Here is an 18,826-nt window from a genome sequence, read left to right on the forward strand (position 1 = left end):
TATAACGACAATAAAACCAGGCAAGCAGCACGAGCTTCCTCCAAGGAAATTAATTAAGGCCGAAGAAGTTGCTTCTTGAGAATGTTAAAACGGGCTGCAGCCAGTGCCGCAGGTGCGCCACTAATACAATAAACTCTTCGGCAAAGCTAATTCTGAATAAGCAGAAAGCTCAGAGAGCAATACGGGGAATAGGTGGGAATACAAATAGGAGGGGTTGATTCCTTCGTCCAGTTCGCCATCCAGCAGTGTGCCGGCGCGTTCGCTCCGGATAACTTGTTGCGAGCAGACGGAAGGTTTGCGTCTCCTGCCACAGTTACGCCTCCTTACATGTTGAATGCCCTCAACGGAACCAGAGCTTTGCGGCTCTTGTTATCGCTTTGAGGATGTTCAGTTGTGCTCTGAAATGTTTCTCAGTTTGGTGCCAATGATGATCGCTAGCTGAAGATACTTCTTAACGGGTTTGCGCTAATTTTTTCCACATTTTCACCACTCAGATCTGCATCAGGTACGCTAATGATAAGGCAATCACCTAAATGGACGTGATTGAAATCCCATAGGAAAACAAACGGTAAATCGTGCACCGTTAAGTTATGAAAATTAGAGCTCGTTTGCCACAAACTGCTTTTTCCTTATCCAGATTCTCCAAGAACAACAACGGTTAGCTGGTGTGTTCTTTTCATTAATCTTCGCTTGCTTGAATGCGGCAAACCTGAGGGTTCATAAATTATTTGATCCGGCATCGGCTGATAGGTGGCTTGTTTTTCGGTCTGATAGTTTTTGTCTGTGATTTGTGGTTTTGCCGGCACGTAGCGAATGATGGAGATCGTGCTGAATACTGATAAGGGTTTTATTTGCTTTTGCCATTGCTGTGCGGCTTTGGCTGCAACGCTTCGATTGATCGGCAATATTAAGAGCCATCAACACTCACATTGCCTTTAATCGAATCCTAGCGGTGCAAAAATTCACTCAAATCAACGAAATTAATTTAATCTCAAGCAATTTTTAATGTGATTTTGCCAGGCTCGACTTTCGCGCAAACACACACAAAGAACTCGGCGGCAGTCATCGACGCCGTTCCGGTGCCATGTATTTTCAAAGAGTTCTTTTTCGCTAAACGATTTCTCGTGCTGGAATTTCTGCGGCAAAACTTCCATATAATGGGAAAAGTTCCCTGACAATGGGCCCTCTTATACAACTCATTTTTTTTTTGAAAAGGCGCCGTTAGAGCCCGACCTCCAGTTCTATTGCTGCGGAATCGTTTGTACAGATAACAACAACGACTAGGACTAGTGCAGCGATTTAATTGAAGAACTTTGCTTTTTTGTAGGTCGGGAGTTTTTGGTTTTGAAGCTTTTATGTTTAAAAAATACCAGCCTAAAGTTGAGTCGTTTAAAAAAATTGGGCTAGCGGGTCGTCTAACTTAACGGGGTCTAGGGTAATCAATTATTTGCAAAATATCTGCTCTCTGTACGGCAAGATATTGAGCCGCTTTCAAAAATTCGTCACAATTCACGTTTTACGTTCTTATTGAAGAAGCTTGGTCAACGTTTCGTGCTTTCATTTTCTTATCATCGACGGTGAACACGAATGTTCCAACTTGAGACATTTTAAAGTCATTCCATCTTAAAGTCCGTGCAAATTTTTATGCGATTCTGTGTTTTATCGACCAACAAAAAGTAAATTACCATAAGGAAGCTTTGCACGAATATCGAGCCCAACTGCGGTCATCAGCCAATGAAAACTGAGCAATCTTTGTAAATTTCTGCGAAATTGATGTTTTAAGAAGGACCTGTAATGCCAAGCAAACGAGGAAATGTTTGAGCCATTTTTGGAAATTTCCCAAAACTGGCTTTTTTTAGGGACCTCACGCAAACTGTTGGCACAAATAACGCCGAGTTTTGGTTTTAAAATTCGTAAGAAACCAATGTATGAGCTCTGCCAGTTGAAAACCAAACTTCTGAAATCCGCAAAAATTTAATTATAACTTCCATTCTATCAAAATATCCACCAATATAGCCTGATGCTCGCTCTATCGAAAAAGATTGACCGTCGCTCTATCGAAAAGTGAACAAGTCGCCTCTCTACCGCTCCACAATTCGAAGTGAGACAAGTTTAAAAAATCTACTGTGGCGCCAAGCAAATGAGAAAATGATAGAGTCAATTTTGAAAATTTCCCAAAACTTGCTCTAGAACCGATCGCAGTAAAACTTCTCCCGCATACAAACCCAATGCTTTATAAATTAAAAATATATTTGCTCTATAAAACACCATAAAATCATTTATTTTAAAAAATCTCTAAAAATCGCCCCATCTGCTCAATCCCATAAAACTTCCGGCACATTCGAATCAAAGTCCCCGTTATCGTTGTTTAATAGCGCCAGCTTCCAAGCTTTCACATTTTTGCCTAGAACTCCTTTGAAATCGTGGAATGGCCACACAAAACATCTCCATCATGTGTGCATTTTCCCAGCGATTCTTGCACTTATCATGATACAGTGTAACGTTGCTGCTAGTCTAATGCAAGCGCCATCCTCAAAGGCCCCAGTAATAAGAGATTCAGACGATACGCTCCTAAAAATGTGACGACAATAAAGCAAACCGGGCTTTATGTGACTGAAACTACCAGTGCCAACATCCGGCCGCCGGCATTATGTACATGTAAAGTTTTCACAAAAGATTTTATCAAAATGAGAAAATGCGACATAAAAGAAAGCCTTTGTCGCCAGCAAAGTAATACGGTTTATGGGCATTCCGGCCTGCATAGGCCCGCCACTTTATCGCCCTTTGAGTCGCCCAATTTGCCGTTTAGCAGCCTCCCCATAGGAAGTTGGGAGGCAGTTTTCATCCCTCAGAACCCCGATTGATTGTAAGTCCGAAATTTGCAGGTGGATGGACTGAAGACAGAGGGAAGAATGGACGACATCAGCTTTGCGGCTCAATGCCTGGTGCAGCTGGCAAACGGTCGCTACCAATTCCCAGCGCCGCTGGATTTATCCCATAAAGAACCGGAGCTGCAGGAAGATCAGCAGAAAGACACTGGAACCAAGTCCAGCTATATGGTGAGCCGCATCCTAACCGATCTGAAGCAGATCGAACAGGAACCAGTACCAGAAGTCCCGGAAAATTTTCCGGAGCCGAAGAAACAGACCCGGAAAGTGTCGGTGATGGCGGTGCACTTGAGCAGAAGCAAAATGGAGAAGAAAATGAACTCGCGCGACAAACTGTTCGGGACGAAGAAAATGTCGGTGTCGCGCAATACATCGGGCAAGCGACAGATGCGAAAAGTGCACAAGTGCTCCTACGAGGGTTGCAACAAAGTGTACGGCAAGAGCAGCCATCTGAAGGCCCACCACAGGACGCATACAGGTAAGTTCCGAGGCGAAAAACTCGAAAAAACTGGCTGAAAATCGATGGAGCGGCAATAAATTACTCCAAACATCGATTCCGCGAGGTCGCTTTACATTTAACAGACGGAAACGGAAAAGTAATTTAAGTTTGCTTTGATTAATAGCGACATGAACTTCGATACAGAAATCGTATTTCCTGTCCCAGGAGTTCGGCGATCTGGAATTATGCCCGGCACTCTGGGGAGAGTTGGGAGTTGCCGTCGGGAGGTCGAGATATTTAAAACCGACCGATATTGCTAAACTTGCCGATAACTCCTCGGCTGCGCCGGCTTTTATTTTTCCAAATCTTTAACTAATCAAGGTTTAAATTTACTCGTCAAAATGGGTCGGGCGATGTTTGCCAAAAATCCTTTTCTTTTTGGCAAAACTGGATGGATTTACTAGCGCCATCAGCAACTAACCGAACCATTTACGACCAAAGCACATGACGCTGGTTAAGCGCCCAATAATACTGGAAATTTTCTGTCTTGGCGTCGACATCGTTCCCATTTTATGCCCCTGGAACTCTCATAAGCTTTATTGGAGCCATAACGAGAATAGCCATTTATGCCAACTGGCTGCAAAACAACTGCAGCACAAATGCGAACTGAAGCGAGAGAAATTGAAAAGCCAGCAATTTATCTGGTAGATCTGGCTGCAGCCCATCGAACAAGCGAAACACTCTTTCAAACCGATTGCTGAGCCCCAAAGCGCTGATAGTTTCCAGATAAATATTAAAATGGGAAACTCTCGGCTAACTTGCAAGCAACCACAACAACAACACGCGCAGTTATATCGGTTTTATGCACCATTTGGTTCGAAGGGCTGCAGTGAAAAGGCGTCGTTAAACGAGTCTGGCCCTTTTCTGGATAGAGCTGTTGCATCAATGATTCCAATGAAGATTTAGGGATTCGAACCAGTTGCATGTGGGTTGGTTCAGTTGAAAGTTGAAACAGCAATTTCCACTCCCAGGAATATCCTGCAATTACTTCAGTGCGTCCTCGGCGCTAAGGGAATGTTCCTCAAACTAATAACAGTTTGTTTCCTAACTTTGTTCAAATGCCCTGGCTGATAATTCGGGAAATTAGAAGATGCAGACTGCGCGTTACGCTTAACGCCGAATGGATATTAGAAGTGTCTCTAATAGTGTTAGGAGGATGGAAACTTGGAAAGTTTGTGCCATTTATGAAACATGCACAAAATGCGCGCTTAATGCGCCATTTCAGCTTGATTAGATTGGCGCAAACATTGAAACACACAACCGATGTGGAATTAAATATTTACTTATTGATATTAAAATGATGCATTGTATATTCGGGCCGTGCAGTGTACATCAAATCGCTTTTTCGAAAATGGGAATTAATTAATGTGGAATTGATGTATTTGTCTGTTCGCTGGGCGTATGAAGCTTCATGTAGGAAATTTCGATACATTTTTATGCAAAACGCCCTTAATTTGACTCAGTTTGACTATTGTTGTTGCGTAATGAGTAAAATAGCAAGTTGAGCGGAAATGCGATTTTCCTGGAAATTGTGGAAAATCAACTGAAAATAAAAAGTTGCATGTGAAAGGGAGCCCACTGTTTTTTGTCAGATTAAGCAGAAAGTAAGATTATAACCAAATACATTAATAAATAGACCAAGCAAGTCATTCATAAATTTGTTTCGGACCAACATTAAATTTTACGGATCGGCAATTTATCAATGATAAAGCAGGTGGTAGGGATGAAAATACAAAAAGTAGGTACCGATCAAAGAGTAAAATTAATCGGAAAACCAACTCGCCTGACTGGTAGCCATAGGCGTAGTAAATATCTGTATTAATCGATTTATTCTAAGCATGAAAGATGCATTCATTTTCTGACCTTCATCTCTACATTATATGCTTGAAATTATAAATGCTATAATAGTAACGCAATTTTTTTAAACATTTGGGGGATTCAATAGGGATTCAATAGGTATCGAATATGGCTCTTAGCTTATACAGCGTGTCCCAAAAGTTATGGCACAAAACAAAATGGCGGATTCCTGGGCTGAAAATATGATGATTTAACACAACTTATTTTTGTCCAAAAATTGACGGTTGCCGACATACAGGGCGTCAAAGTTACATTTTAATTTCAGTTTTTCGTAATTCTACTTTAAACGGAGCTGCATATTTTCACGAAATTTTGTATGCGGGGGTTTTGAGCATACGAAATTCAAATATCCCATCAGATTTTGATCAACTTGTACAAAAAGCCACTTGCGGCGATATCTGGGCAAAAAAATGGTTTTAACTTTTTGGTCACCCGATATTCTGACCATTAAACTGGCTGTGTCTAATCGCCTATTAATTTTGCACAAAAACGGTATGCTTAGTCGATGTCCCAACAAGCCTCGGTTTCCGATATATTTGCGATTAGTTATTAACTTAACTTAACTTAACTTAACTTAAGCTTAATTAGATTATTAACTCCAAAATGCAGAATTGTGAGGACATTTTACAATGCATGTTAAGTAGTGTGACGCAGCGACACAGATTTACTTGGTGTCTGTCAAAGTGACACTAGTGCCACTACATACTTAAGTTTTGATTTCAATTAGTTAAAATGCCAAGGCATAATTTTTTAGTCCAGCAAAATTTTAGTGGACGCAGTGCCAAACTGCGCTACTTAGAATTGTATTCCAATAGGAGGCAACCGAATTTCAAGTTATTCGGAGACAACTACCGTCCATTAGGAGAAACTCTAGGACCAAAGTTAATATCTTGGCACGTCCGAAAATTTCAACTCCAGATCAAGAGGAAGACGTGCTGGTTTGTGTTGGAGAAAATCCAGAAATAAGCATAAGCCGATTGGAAACTGCAACTGGCGTAAGCAAGTCTTCAGTTCATAGGATTTTTCAGCAATAAAATCTCCAACCTTGCCATTTTATGCCGGTACAGAATTTATTAGAGGACGATTTTGCAAGAACCGTTAGTAATTACCTAAACCAACATTTTACAAGTTCTTGGGCTCGGCCGGCGCGAAGTCCTGACTTTAACCCATTAGATTTTTGTGTTTGGGGTTATTTAAAATCATTAGTGTACGATCAAACGGTAGGCACCCGAGATGAGTTGATAAATAAAATTATGAAGGCCGCCAAATGATTTCGAAATGAAAATATGTTTTTTTAAATTAGACGATTCCTCAATAAACGCATTTCAAAATGTATTGAAGTTAACGGGGGACATTTTGAGCAATGCTGTAGAAAATGAATGTTTTATTGTTAGTGATTAAGATAAAAATATCCTACTGTGAAAGAATGATGTTTAGTAAATATTTTTCACTTATATACTTATTGTGGCTTATTTTTTGAAAATACTGCATTGTGCGGTGTAATCGCAAATATCTCGGAAACAGAGGCTGGTTGGGACATCGACTAAGAATACCTTTTTTGTACAAAATCAATAGGCGATTAGACGCAACCAGCTTAGAAGTCAAGTAGTGTGACGCAGCGACACGGATTTACTTGGTGCCTGTCAAAGTGACACTAGTGCCACTACATACTTAAGTTTTGATTTCAATTAGTTAAAATGCCAAGGCATAATTTTTTAGTCGAGCAAAATTTTAGTGGAAGCAGTGCCAAACTGCGTTACATAGAATTGTATCCCAATAGGAGGCAACCGAATTTCAAGTTATTCGGAGACATCTACCGTCCATTAGGGGAAACTTTAGGACCAAAGTTAATATCTTGGGACGCCCAAAAATTTCAACTCCAGATCAAGAGAAAGACGTTCTGGTTCGTGTTGGAGACGATCCAGAAATAAGCACAAGACGATTGGAAACTGCAACTGGCGTAAGCAAGCCTTCAGTTCATACGATTTTTCAGCAAGAAAATCTCCATCCTTGCCATTTTACGCCGGTACAGAATTTATTAGAGGACGATTTTGCTAGAGCCGTTAGTAATTACCTAAACCAACATTTTACAAATTGGTGGATAGGTCGTGGAAGTTCTTGGGCTAGGCCGGCCCGAAATCCTGATTTTAACCCATTAGATTTTTGTATTTGGGGTTATTTAAAATCATTAGTGTACGATCAAACGGTAGGCACCCGAGATGAGTTGATAAATAAAATTATGAAGGCCGCCGAACGATTTCGAAATGAAAATATGTTTTTTTTAATTAGACGATTCCTCAATAAACGCATTTCAAAATGTATTGAAGTTAACGGGGGACATTTTGAGCAATTGCTGTAGAATATGAATGTTTTATTGTTAGTGATTAAGATAAAATTATCCTACTGTTAAAGAATGATGTTTAGTAAATATTTTTTCACTTAGATACTTATTGTGGCTTATTTTTTGAAAATACTGCATTTTACGGTGTAATCGGAAATATCTCGGAAACAGAGGCTTGTTTGGACATCGACTAAGAATACCGTTTTTGTACAAAATTAATAGGCGATTAGACGCAACCAACTTAGAAGTCAGAATACCGGGTGAGCAAAAAGTTGAAACATTTTTTTTGCCCAGATATCGCCGTAAGTGTTTTTTTCTACAACCTGACGACAGACTTGGATTTCTTATGCTCAAAACCCCCTGTATACCAAATTTCGTTCAAATATGCAGCTCCGTTCAAAGTAGAATAACGAAAAGCTGAAATTAAAATATAACTTTGACGCCCTGTATGTCGGCAACTCTCAACTTTCGGACTAAGGTAAGTTGTGTTAAATCATCATATTTTCAAACCAGGAATCCACCATTTTGTTTTGTGCCATTACTTTTGGGACACCCAGTATATTCAAAACAACTCACGCCACTGGTCCCTGTTTACAATCGTGCAAACAGTACAGGTTGGGAAAATTCAGACCGACTAACAGTTTACTAATATCACGATTATCACTTGTTATCACCAAAAACACGAGAAATTGCCGTATTTGCTTGTCCAACAAATCCCATTTCCCTCTCACTATAATGTCACTATCACGTATTCCCCTATTTGCGGTGTTGTCATGATGAATGTTTCATTATGATTTCTGGTAATTACCACCTAAAATTCTTATGAATTTTTTAATATAAAATTTTGACGCTGTTATTTGTCGCTTATTACAAACTAAGAAAATATAACACTAAATATATTCATGGCTACCATTTTCCTGCTATTTTCTTCTTGATGCTACTCATATATATCAAATTGAATACCGAGCCGGCAAAGCAGCTCTCGTAAGTACCTACTTTTATATAGACTGTAAACCAATGTTGCTCCCATCGAAAAACGTAAACAAATGCTGTTGACAAAAATGACAAAAATCTGTTTAATCTGAGATTAGAACAAATTTCTGCTCGATATGCCAATTTTGTTTTTAACTTTTATAAAATTTCAATAAATGTGCCACAATTTGGTCTCTTCTAAAATTAGCGGATAGTTCAACAAACGAAACCAACCCAAACTGACCCAAACCAATGTGAATTTTACGGAATGGGAAGTAATTGAAAATTTAATTTTGGAAATTGAAAAATTTTGCAATAATTCCACAGTCACGAAAAAATTAAACCTTGCTGGACAAATAGAATAGAGTTGTATCAATCAAATGAAGTCGAATGCAGCTCTTAAGGTAATTCCTGCTAGACATGGCTTATTTTCCACAATAATTCTGCCAAATATTAGCGAATAAAATTATGTTTTAGTTCCTTTCAAAGAATCTAAAAAAAGATTGGGAAACTCATGAGAAAATAAAAAATTTTAGGAGAAATATGGAAAAGCGTTCTCAACCAGACTAGGTAAAAAGCTACTGAAAATCCCCGACTAAAATGCCAATTTAAATAAAATGGTCTGAAAGTTCGGTTCCTTTCGAAAAATCACCCGAAATTTTAAACTTCCCGAACAATTTTGTAGTAAAATTTTGAAACAAACTTGCAGAGCAACGTGTTCATAATAAACAAGTAAAAATAAGTTTTTTTTAAGTTTGTGAAATCCAGTTTTTTTAATTTGGCATTTTGAGCAGAAATTAGCTAGCGGGCTCCTTTTTGCTTCATCCATTAGAGACCACGTTTCTCTATCTTCCCTGCAATTTTTGAGTTTTTTTGAGATTTTACTGTTTTGTTGGCAAATTATTCAAACTCGAATATTAAGCTTTGCCGGTCACAATTCGAAGAGCTTTCCTGAAAAATTCAACAATCAAAACAAAAATCAGTAAAAAAATGCCGTTACCGCCGTTTGGTGAAGCAGAATGTCGCTTTATTTGTCCTGCTGGTATTGATTTAAGAGGAATTTCTCTGAACTTTTTTTGTTATTTCCAAGTTGGTGTATTAAATTCTTCATTATTTGCCTGCGGGATCGAGGTAGGGATTTTTCAGAAAATCTCCAATAAAAACCAAAATCACTGGGAAAGCTGCAGTTGGTGCAATTTAGTAGAAAAAATAACGCTCTATTTTTTCTGAAAGTGACAAAGGAGATGAGGATATACTCCTGAATTTTTGCCGCATTTTCCATCAAGATTCAAGATAAAATTATCAAGCACAATTGAACTTAGCCATGAGGAATTCTGCTTAGCCTAACAGTGCAACAACAAGATTTTATGCCGGAGACATTCGGATTGAAGAGCGTGAAATGAGACGAAACGCACCGAAAGCAATCAAAGCTCAAACAACTAAGAAGGAGCGCTTAATTCCCAGGACATTCAATCCTTATCCGAGCCCAATATATAAGATCCGGCTTCAGCTAATAAAAATTGCAAAGAGTTCGCAACCCAATTACGATCGACGATACGGGATTAAGGCGCAAAACGTATCGAAATAAGAAAAAAATTGCCACTTAGCGCTGATTGAAGAGCAACATGAAACAAACAAGATTGAGAAATGGACAGATTGAAACAAAAGGCGAGGTCTCCAAAAGATAACTTGAGCAAATTTCCTGAAACGCTCGCTTCGGAAATTTACACCTGAGGAATTCGCTGTGACCTCTACAAACATTTAATTCGGCATTTGGTTAGAATGGAAGGCGGGCATTCCAGCAGGAAAGTAAAAGGGCACGCTTTGCTGTACCGCAATTATAATTATTCCTTCCCCGGAAACGGAGTCAAAATCGTTTCGGCAGGAAAATGTATTTGATTGCAGCTGCAGCTTCAGTTTGATCGTCTTCGGGACAGGGATTGTCGATGAGGGAGAAACAAGCGGTTTGGGCTATCATTAATCATTGGAAAATTCCTGAAAGGCCCGCTCTTAGAACAATAGAACACCATAAATCATAATCCTATCTATCTAATAGATTCTGTGTTTAGACGTTCGCAGATGCCGGAATAACTTGGGAAAAGTCATTCAATTTAGCGAGTGCCTTTTCCCCGGGAAATTGATATACCGAATGTTCGGCCAGCTTAATTAATTGCAGGATGCATCCGGCCAATGGTGAAGAGAATGGAAAATCCCCAGTGATAAAGTCGCGTCAGAAGCCTCAGCTTGCTCTTTATGGGCCGGCTTAGGTTGTTCCGTTGCTGGAGCTGAGATGTGGCGTATTTTTTCCCTTATGCCGCATATACAACATTTATCTACTCCCATTTCTTGGCATTTCATCCAGTTGCCTTTGGCCGGTCTTAAGCTGGCGCCAGCTGAATCCAGCTCGACGATACAGTTTCCAGAATGACGTTCGGCATGTGGCGAATTTACTAAAACAGCATATTTTTCAGCTCTCAAAGGGAAAATGTGGAGCCGTGCTCGATTTGAAGTCGTAAATCGATTTTCCCGGCACAATGACACGTAAAGTAGCAGGGAACGTCGTCTCTAGATAGAGCAGTCTTTGGCGCTCCGTGTGTACTCGAGATAAACACTGTTGTGTGCACATGTTACTCTTTCAAATGATTTTAATCTCGGTAGTGAATAAGACGACATTGTGCTCTGTCGAAGGAGAGATTGCCAAGTTTGTTGCGTCTAGACCAAGCACTAAGCGAGTTTCAGTTTCTCTAGTTTTCTTGATATTTTTTTTCAATCTCTATGAGAGCTTTGCCTTAATATAAACTGTGAGTTTTTTCATAGATGCCCCTTCAATCTAGTCAAACCGCAGGAAATTGTCTTTTAGTTCCAAGCATTGAGCATAGTAACTCACAAGTGATAACTCCCAGAACAAAAAGGGCAAAGCTCTCTCTATGAGTGAAGTGAAAGGCAGCAACCTGTTTCGTACTGTTTCTGTCTCCCACTGGGAAATTGAAAAAAAAATGGTCGACTCGAAAGTTCGACATCAAATTTTAAATACTATTCAAATGAAACTTTCCGATCAAATAGAACCACCACACACTCTATCGAATGAGGCAAAAAACAGCCCCATAAGTGACCCAGTTTATGAGCGGCACATTTCTGAAAACTCGTTTGTCGCACCTCAGTTTAAAAAATTATTTCTCCAAACGCCCTGTAGATGCACGAAAGACGGCTAGGATTCCTGCAATTAATAAAAGCTCGAGCAGGACAGAAATCGCACACCGAAGTCCTGTAATAAACTTCATCGTTTGCCGGCTTTGAGCCGATTCTCCTGCAGCCGACAGGGAAGCGGAAAATATTCGGCTTATAAGCAGATCGCATTTCGTCGGAATTGCTTTAAATTACTTGGGGTGCAGCTGCATATTTGATTGTCCGTGCGAGGTGATTAAAGGGCCCTAAAGAGTCTCGAAATGTCTGCAGAGTTTCATTGCTTCACTTCGCCCCAACTGCTCAAGGAACATAATGCTTATATCAATCCATATGTAAGTGGGGCGGCCGGTTACTTTCTATGGCAGGGAAACTTTGCAATTAATCAACAGTTGTGCGTCCAGCTGCTTTGTATTCCTTAATCTTGCTACAAATTCCTGCTTATTAACGCAAGTCTTGGCTGAAAAGTTAACGACTCTGGCGGCTCGTGCCCAATAATGTCTTATGTACGTTCATGTTTGAGTTTTATGGAACAAAGTTGGAAAACTTGCCGACACGCAACTGGAGCGAGATGAGAAAACTTCCCCTCAACCTGAGTTGAAGGGCTGCGCCGCTGTTGTTGTTGTGCCACTCTGGAAGAGGGTTTCAGCACAACTTCGGCCTATTGTTGAAAAACCCCAAACACGTCCAGTTGCTTCCAACAAAGCCTGTTCCATAAGATGTTCACATGTGAAACGGAACAGTCCGGAAGATAAATGGATGACGGTTTAGTTGGCACAATAAATTACGACAATACGCAATGGCCGGAATGGATGCGGGGCCGGTTGAAAGTCTGATTGCATCCCATCCAAGACTGTTGTGGCTTTCAGTATAATTGATATTTGCCCATGCTGATGTGGGCCAGGAATTTTCGCCCGGCAGGGGAAATTAGACGTTCTTATTGCCGAATTCCTGCTGTTGTCTAAATTTCAACAATTTCCATGTGAGTGTGTGTGAGAGCGCACATCAACCGAATCAAATTCCCCGTCTACGAGATGTTGTGTTATCAAAATGGAAATTGCATTTGAGGCAATAGCGAGCATAACTTCAAGTCAGCGCACTTGTTGGGCTCGAGGCCATTATAGCGACATATTTTGCATTCATCCTCAAAAATATTTCCCCAATCCTTCAGGTTAGTTCCTTAGCATACACTTTGGCCTAGCCTGATTCCGGCCTTCTTCTGCGCACAGTATGAAGGTCGCATTAAATTCCCCGATTTGAATCAATCAAATTTAATGTGGCCCCCGTTCTCGTCGATATTTCATTCGGCTCCAGAGATCCATAATTCATGAACGTTTTTGTGCCTAAACGACGTCGAAGGGGTTGGCGCCCTTAACGCTCTCATTTCAAATATCGCCCTATTTTACAAGGCTCAAATCACTCTTTAGGCCTATAGAAACGTTTAAAGACAACTAGTTTTTCTGAGTTTTCACTTTTTTATTCACTGTGTCAAACTATCCCAAACCAACCCAAATTCCCCAATAACATTTTGTAGATCATTTTGCGCCTTTAATGTAAGCTGGAACTTGAGCTTAAGAAACGAAAACAGTATAAAACTGGCACCACTGCCCATTATCGATACATCGTGTAACCTATCAAAAAACGACTAAACCAACACATTTTTCCTGGAGAATTCGATAACATTCAGCTGGCAACATGGCAGAAAATGGGAGTTTTGAAGTTACGGCAAACTTTCACCGAGAAGAGTCCATCCAATTAAATTAATCAATGGCATGTTCCTGCCTCTAGAACAGTTCAGCTTTCGCTTCATGCTCGAAACAGGTCACAAACGTGAGGTTTCCAGCTGCAAGCCACTCCATGCCAAAGAGTCTTGCTATTTTTCGAGCACTCCACTCGAAATGCATCTCAGATGCTTTAAGCCGCAGGATTCCCGCGTAAATCCTGCAAATGAGACTGTTTTCGTTAAGCAAAGAAACGTCTACATACTCTGTTCGATTATGAACACTTTCCAGAATTTTATTCTGTCTGTCAAAACTGACATTCCCATAATAAATTGACATGTTTTAATAGTAAAATTGAAAAAAATTATCATCTCCGTGTATTGAAGTCGTCCATGGCAACGAAGGGTGTTTACCTCATTTTCACATTTTTTGACGTTTTTCCGACACTGACAACACTGACATTTAATTGAGAATTCTACTCGAAATGCGTTGAAAATGCTTTAACCGTCAGACCCCGGTTTAAATTCTGCAAATGAGACCATTTTGGGTTAATCAAAGAAACGGTCGTCATACTCTGTTCGATTATGAACAAAGTTGAGAAGTTTATTGTTTCTGTCCAAACTGACATTTCCACAACACATTTAGTGGCTTTTATTGGAAATTTCTAGTGTTGCTTCGTCATCAAAATCAGAATGGGATAAGTGCAGGTACAGTACAGGGGCTTTTATCAAAATTTTCTAGTGTTGCTTCGTCAATTGCGACAAGTTTTGCACAATTAAAAAAAACGTGACTGTCCAAAATTGTTTGTGTTTGCGTCACTGGATTGTAGGCGTCCATGACAACGAGGGGTGATTATTTTATTTTGACTTCTCTGTGACACTGACAGCACTGACATTTTATGTTTACGAGGGGTATACGAATAATTTTAATTTTGGACTAAGCTGAAGTCGACTAAAAATTCATTCGGGCAAATTTTCCAAAAATTATCGACAATTCGCATCGCTCCCATTATATTTCCTTTGATATTTTGCAGGTTTTTGAGGGAAAATTGCAGGATTTTCTGGAAAAATTGATCACGAAAGGCAGGCCTTATTGACGTCGAACGCGTCCAGAATCCTGATTAAATCTTAACAGCGAGTCGCAGGTTATTGCTTTATGGTCGAGACCGTTGCAGATTTATGAAGGGCTATGAATATCTAGCAGCACCAAAGTTTGCCACTTTGTGTGTTGGAGGGCTGTCGCATTTTTTATTCAAGTGGCGCAGCCGTTGCCGGAAATATAGCGCCCATTAGGCGGTTGTGCGTGATAAACGAGCTCCTGTCGATATTTAATAACTAGCGAGTTACTGATTTTTTCACTCATCTCTAAACGTCTGGAATGTGGAACCAAATCAAATATTACTCAGTGGCTTGTAAGCAGAAACGTCTGCAAGCGGGTCTGAATGTTTAATAAAGGAAAATCATGTGTCTAGAGAGACACATTGTCAGTTCTTGCAGTGTTCGGCGCCCCTGGGACTTGAGCAATCGATACGTTTTCAATCAAGCAGGAGCAGCAGCAGCAACAACAACAGGAGGAAAAAAGGAACGAAATTCACACTCGGGTCGGGCGTTTTGTGTAAACGATTTTGAAAAATTGCTTTCGATTCAAATCCGACATGGAACAAATTCAGATCGGGAGTGGCAACAGGGAACATGGCGCAGGCCGTAAAAAGGCAATTTTTCCTGCATTCCGCACGCGAGTCATTTCAACAGAGTCCACAGAATCAATAATTGAAAGAACCAAATCGGGCAAAATTTTGTCTTGTAGCCGGAATAAATCGCCCAGACTCTGAGGCAAAAACAATCCATCGATGAGCAGGTTGGAAACAAAGCCATAAAGCTGCGGAACACGCCCGAAACGTCGGCAACAGCCTGATCCGGTTAAATATACATATATTTCGGCACGTATCCAATAATATCCCTCACTCGGCAGCAGGAACATGTGCTAACGGGGCTGAATTCATAAAACATTCGCGGCCGGCAGGAGTACGCAAAATTGAGCAAACAGCGATTAAATCCTTATGACTTGGCATTTGGACTATCAAAATGTGCGCCATCAATAAGGCGGAGAATCGGGCAGAGCGACTCATCAGAATAGCGTTTATGTGCGGCAACGATCCGTAAATTGCGAAATGTGCAGACTCGGCTTTGGTAAAGCAGTTGTCAACTGGCGCTAAATTGGACACAAAACCTGCGATATTGAGACATAAATAATCGCGTTTGAATTAAATTGCTTTCGCTTCCATCTAGGAATCCTGCTGCGGGACTCATTGCTCCAGTTCGGATCCTTAAACGTTTCCAATTGAGCAATTTTCTCACTTCACTCGCTCCAAATCAATCCCCAGAAATTAGTTACAAGCTAAAATTTCCCGTAGCTCCAATGCAGCTCCAGCTCACTTCAAGGCGCACTCTTAAGTTGACCGTAAGAGTGCTCAGAAAGCAAAAAATCTTATTTCCTCGCCCCTAATAGGCGATGGAAACCACCCCGAATAATAAAATTAATTTGAAACCGACTAGCATGTTAGCATGAATGTCGCTGACAAGCATCAGCTATAATGGCATTACGGTAGCTGTGTTGTAGCTGGTAAATCGAGTTCGGAGCGCAACTAATAACCAAGTTGTAACTCTGAATGCTAAATAGGCCGTCTCTATACCGACAGCTGCGCTCCATGTCAAACTACAATACATTAGAGCGAATTTGCATTAGAGCGCGTTTAGGCTTGATGGGTGATTAAATTGGCTAACACCCGTTCATCTCTTGAGCTGTGTGCCACGGCTCTAAACGGCCATGAGGAATTTTCTCTCAGTGTGAGTGCTCAGTAGGATGCACATGCACTTTGGTTGCAATTTATGGAAATTCGCACTCTCGGTCAGCTCGTATTCAATCGGAATCGCAGCTTTTGGCGAGAAAAATGCAAATGAGTGCAGCCGGAAGTGGTAATAACTGCTGCTGAATAGGCGGCAACTGAATGAAATTAGGTGGAAACTCCGCAACACATGGCAATTAAGCCGGTCCCAACTGTCCCGAAGTTTTCCACCGCATGACGTTGATTGATTCAACAGGAGATTGCCCAAAGTTGGGCCATTAGGATCTGCTGCTGCCTCAATACCTTCAGAAATTCACTCTTGCGAATGCACAACATCAGCGTTGTCAGTTCATTCAAATTTTCTGATCTAAAGTCTTGAAGTTTTAAGGCGTAGAAGAGCGAGTTGATTGGTCTCTTGAGTAGTTTTTTGGATGCAGCCAAATTTCTCCTAATTTTGGAACTGGATAATTTCTGATTTCGTAGAGCGATTTGGCTTCTGTTTGAAGCATTCTTTGTCCTACAAACTGACCGAAACAGAATTGCACTCAATACCATTTTAAGCATTGCGCCATGGTCCCGAAGCCCCGAATCCCAAAAAACTGATCTGCAAAAATTGCTGAACACAAAAATGGCAAAAAATACAAAAAAAAATGTTAAAACAACGCGGCAGATGATATCGATTAGTTGGAAAATCCCCGGTATCGTTTCAATTTATGGCAGTCTATTCGGCAAAGCCGGTTCGCTGGCTTTTAATAAATTAAATTTTATGAATATAAATTCAGTTGCAAATTCATATTGGGCGTTTCATGCAGGAAGCGCGCCGCTGTTGCAGAATGTTTCGGCGAAAAATCAGAATGGGCGAATTTGCAATTAAGCCCCCTCGCCAATGAAACTAGGTGGGGGTCTAGGGGGGATAAAATTCAGCCGTTAAATGAGCTTAAAAAGCGGGGATTGATGAAAAGTGGCTGGAGATCAGCGACTTTGTGAATATTCAGAGCGGCTCTTATTTCGGGCAGGTCCCCCGTCATTTATAAAGCGTTCCGTTCTTCCCTCGTTCATAAGAAATGGCGCATCATAAATAAAGTAGTAACATATCGTATTTTATCCGGCCGCTTTAACCACTAACGGGCATTTTTCCATTTGTCAACCAAATGCGAACGAAAGAGGAACTGCGGCAGAAGTAATACGTGGAGTTTCCTAAGTGACAAACTTTTCAATTCTTTGAGGTGTTTTATAGCAGCGTTCCCTTCGCGTTTCTCTAATTCTACAAAAAGTAGCTCTTTTCGGTTACTAATGGCAGGAGGAAAACCTCTCAATGTACGCCTCAAGCGCACAGTCGGCTAAAAATCAATTTTTTAGCAAATCCAGGGCTGATAAACCTTTGCGACTGTCTGAACATAAAATGCACATTAAAGCGGCAATGCGATGGGCGACAGACAAGTTTGAAATAGTCCTTTGGAATGGGGGATTGCTGCCGCTGGCCCTTCAACATTTTACACAGTTCATCAACTTTTAACTTTGCTTGGGATCCAGGCTAAAGGGAAAACTGCCTGCTTCGATTGCCGGCACTTTGCCGTTAAGCTCGCATTTAAAATTCCAGTGCCTGTTTAACACTCTTTCGCTTGATGTAAAAGCGGCGAAAAACACCGCTGTCTTTATTATCGTTCATTCTCGCTGGGTATATGTGAATAACTAGAAAATTTTGGATTTGAAAATGAAGAGGAATTCATGGAAGTATATTTCTGCTTAACTACCAAGTGTTATCTAAAATTCATAACTTTCAAGCCAGAGCAGGTAGCAACTTCAAATTTTTACACCCTATCGAAGACCCTTGAGCCAAAAAATTTGGGATTTTTTAGCAAGTCGTACCAAATACTGATGTTTACCAACTCCGTAAATGCAGCGCCAAAATGAGCATATTTGTCCAAATAAACAATGAGCATTCGCACAACGCCGCATTTTTCTTTAGCAAGGTACAGCTTTGAAATTTGCTCACCCTGTAGAACACACCTAACCCTAAACACTCTGAGAGTGGTCTTTAAAACCCGGCATTTTCCAGCCTATTTTTAAGCGAGGTGAAAAAACCCTGCGCAGTTTTCCCTATAAAATTCAAAACTCCTAATCTAAATCCAGCATTGATCTAACGTTCGGTCACCCTATAGAAAACACCCCAGCCTTATCGCCGTGAATGCTTGACTTGTATGCCGTAAAAACTTGATTTTTTCCAGCCGTATAAACATTGGGCCAAAAATTACAATTATTGATTTTCTGCCGAAGACGCACTCTATTAAAAAAACAAGAACTCCCCATTCTCAGCGAGTAGCCCCTTGCAATTTTCCAATTCTATAGACGACATTAGATGGTAAAAAATTGGAAAATTTTATTTAAATGGCGCAGACGTCTGCTTTTTCCAGCCCGGTAAAATATGGTTCAGAAATAACTACTTCTGCTCTACTGCGCGCTCACCCTGAAAATTCGTAACTTTCACTAGGGTTAAAATAGCAATGTGAAGCTCACTCA

At 40.5% G+C, this 18,826-nt stretch overlaps 1 protein-coding gene across 1 annotated transcript in view; it reads left to right on the forward strand.

Annotated features, from left to right (window-relative positions):
- The first annotated feature begins 249 nt into the window (after nt 1-249).
- The window catches only part of LOC109538765 (Krueppel-like factor 13), a 29,213-nt gene continuing 10,636 nt past the window's right edge, over nt 250-18,826 (forward strand). Inside the window, exons 1-2 of the mRNA XM_019906141.2 lie at nt 250-505; nt 2,886-3,366. Coding sequence (XP_019761700.1) covers nt 2,913-3,366 — 454 coding nt within the window. The 5' untranslated portion in view covers nt 250-505; nt 2,886-2,912. The remainder of the gene's footprint in view (nt 506-2,885; nt 3,367-18,826) is intronic.

This window comes from Dendroctonus ponderosae, unplaced genomic scaffold (assembly GCF_020466585.1).
Source record: "Dendroctonus ponderosae isolate FM_Combo_2020 unplaced genomic scaffold, Dpon_F_20191213v2 Dpon_F_20191213_1, whole genome shotgun sequence".
Lineage (NCBI taxonomy): Eukaryota > Metazoa > Arthropoda > Insecta > Coleoptera > Curculionidae > Dendroctonus > Dendroctonus ponderosae.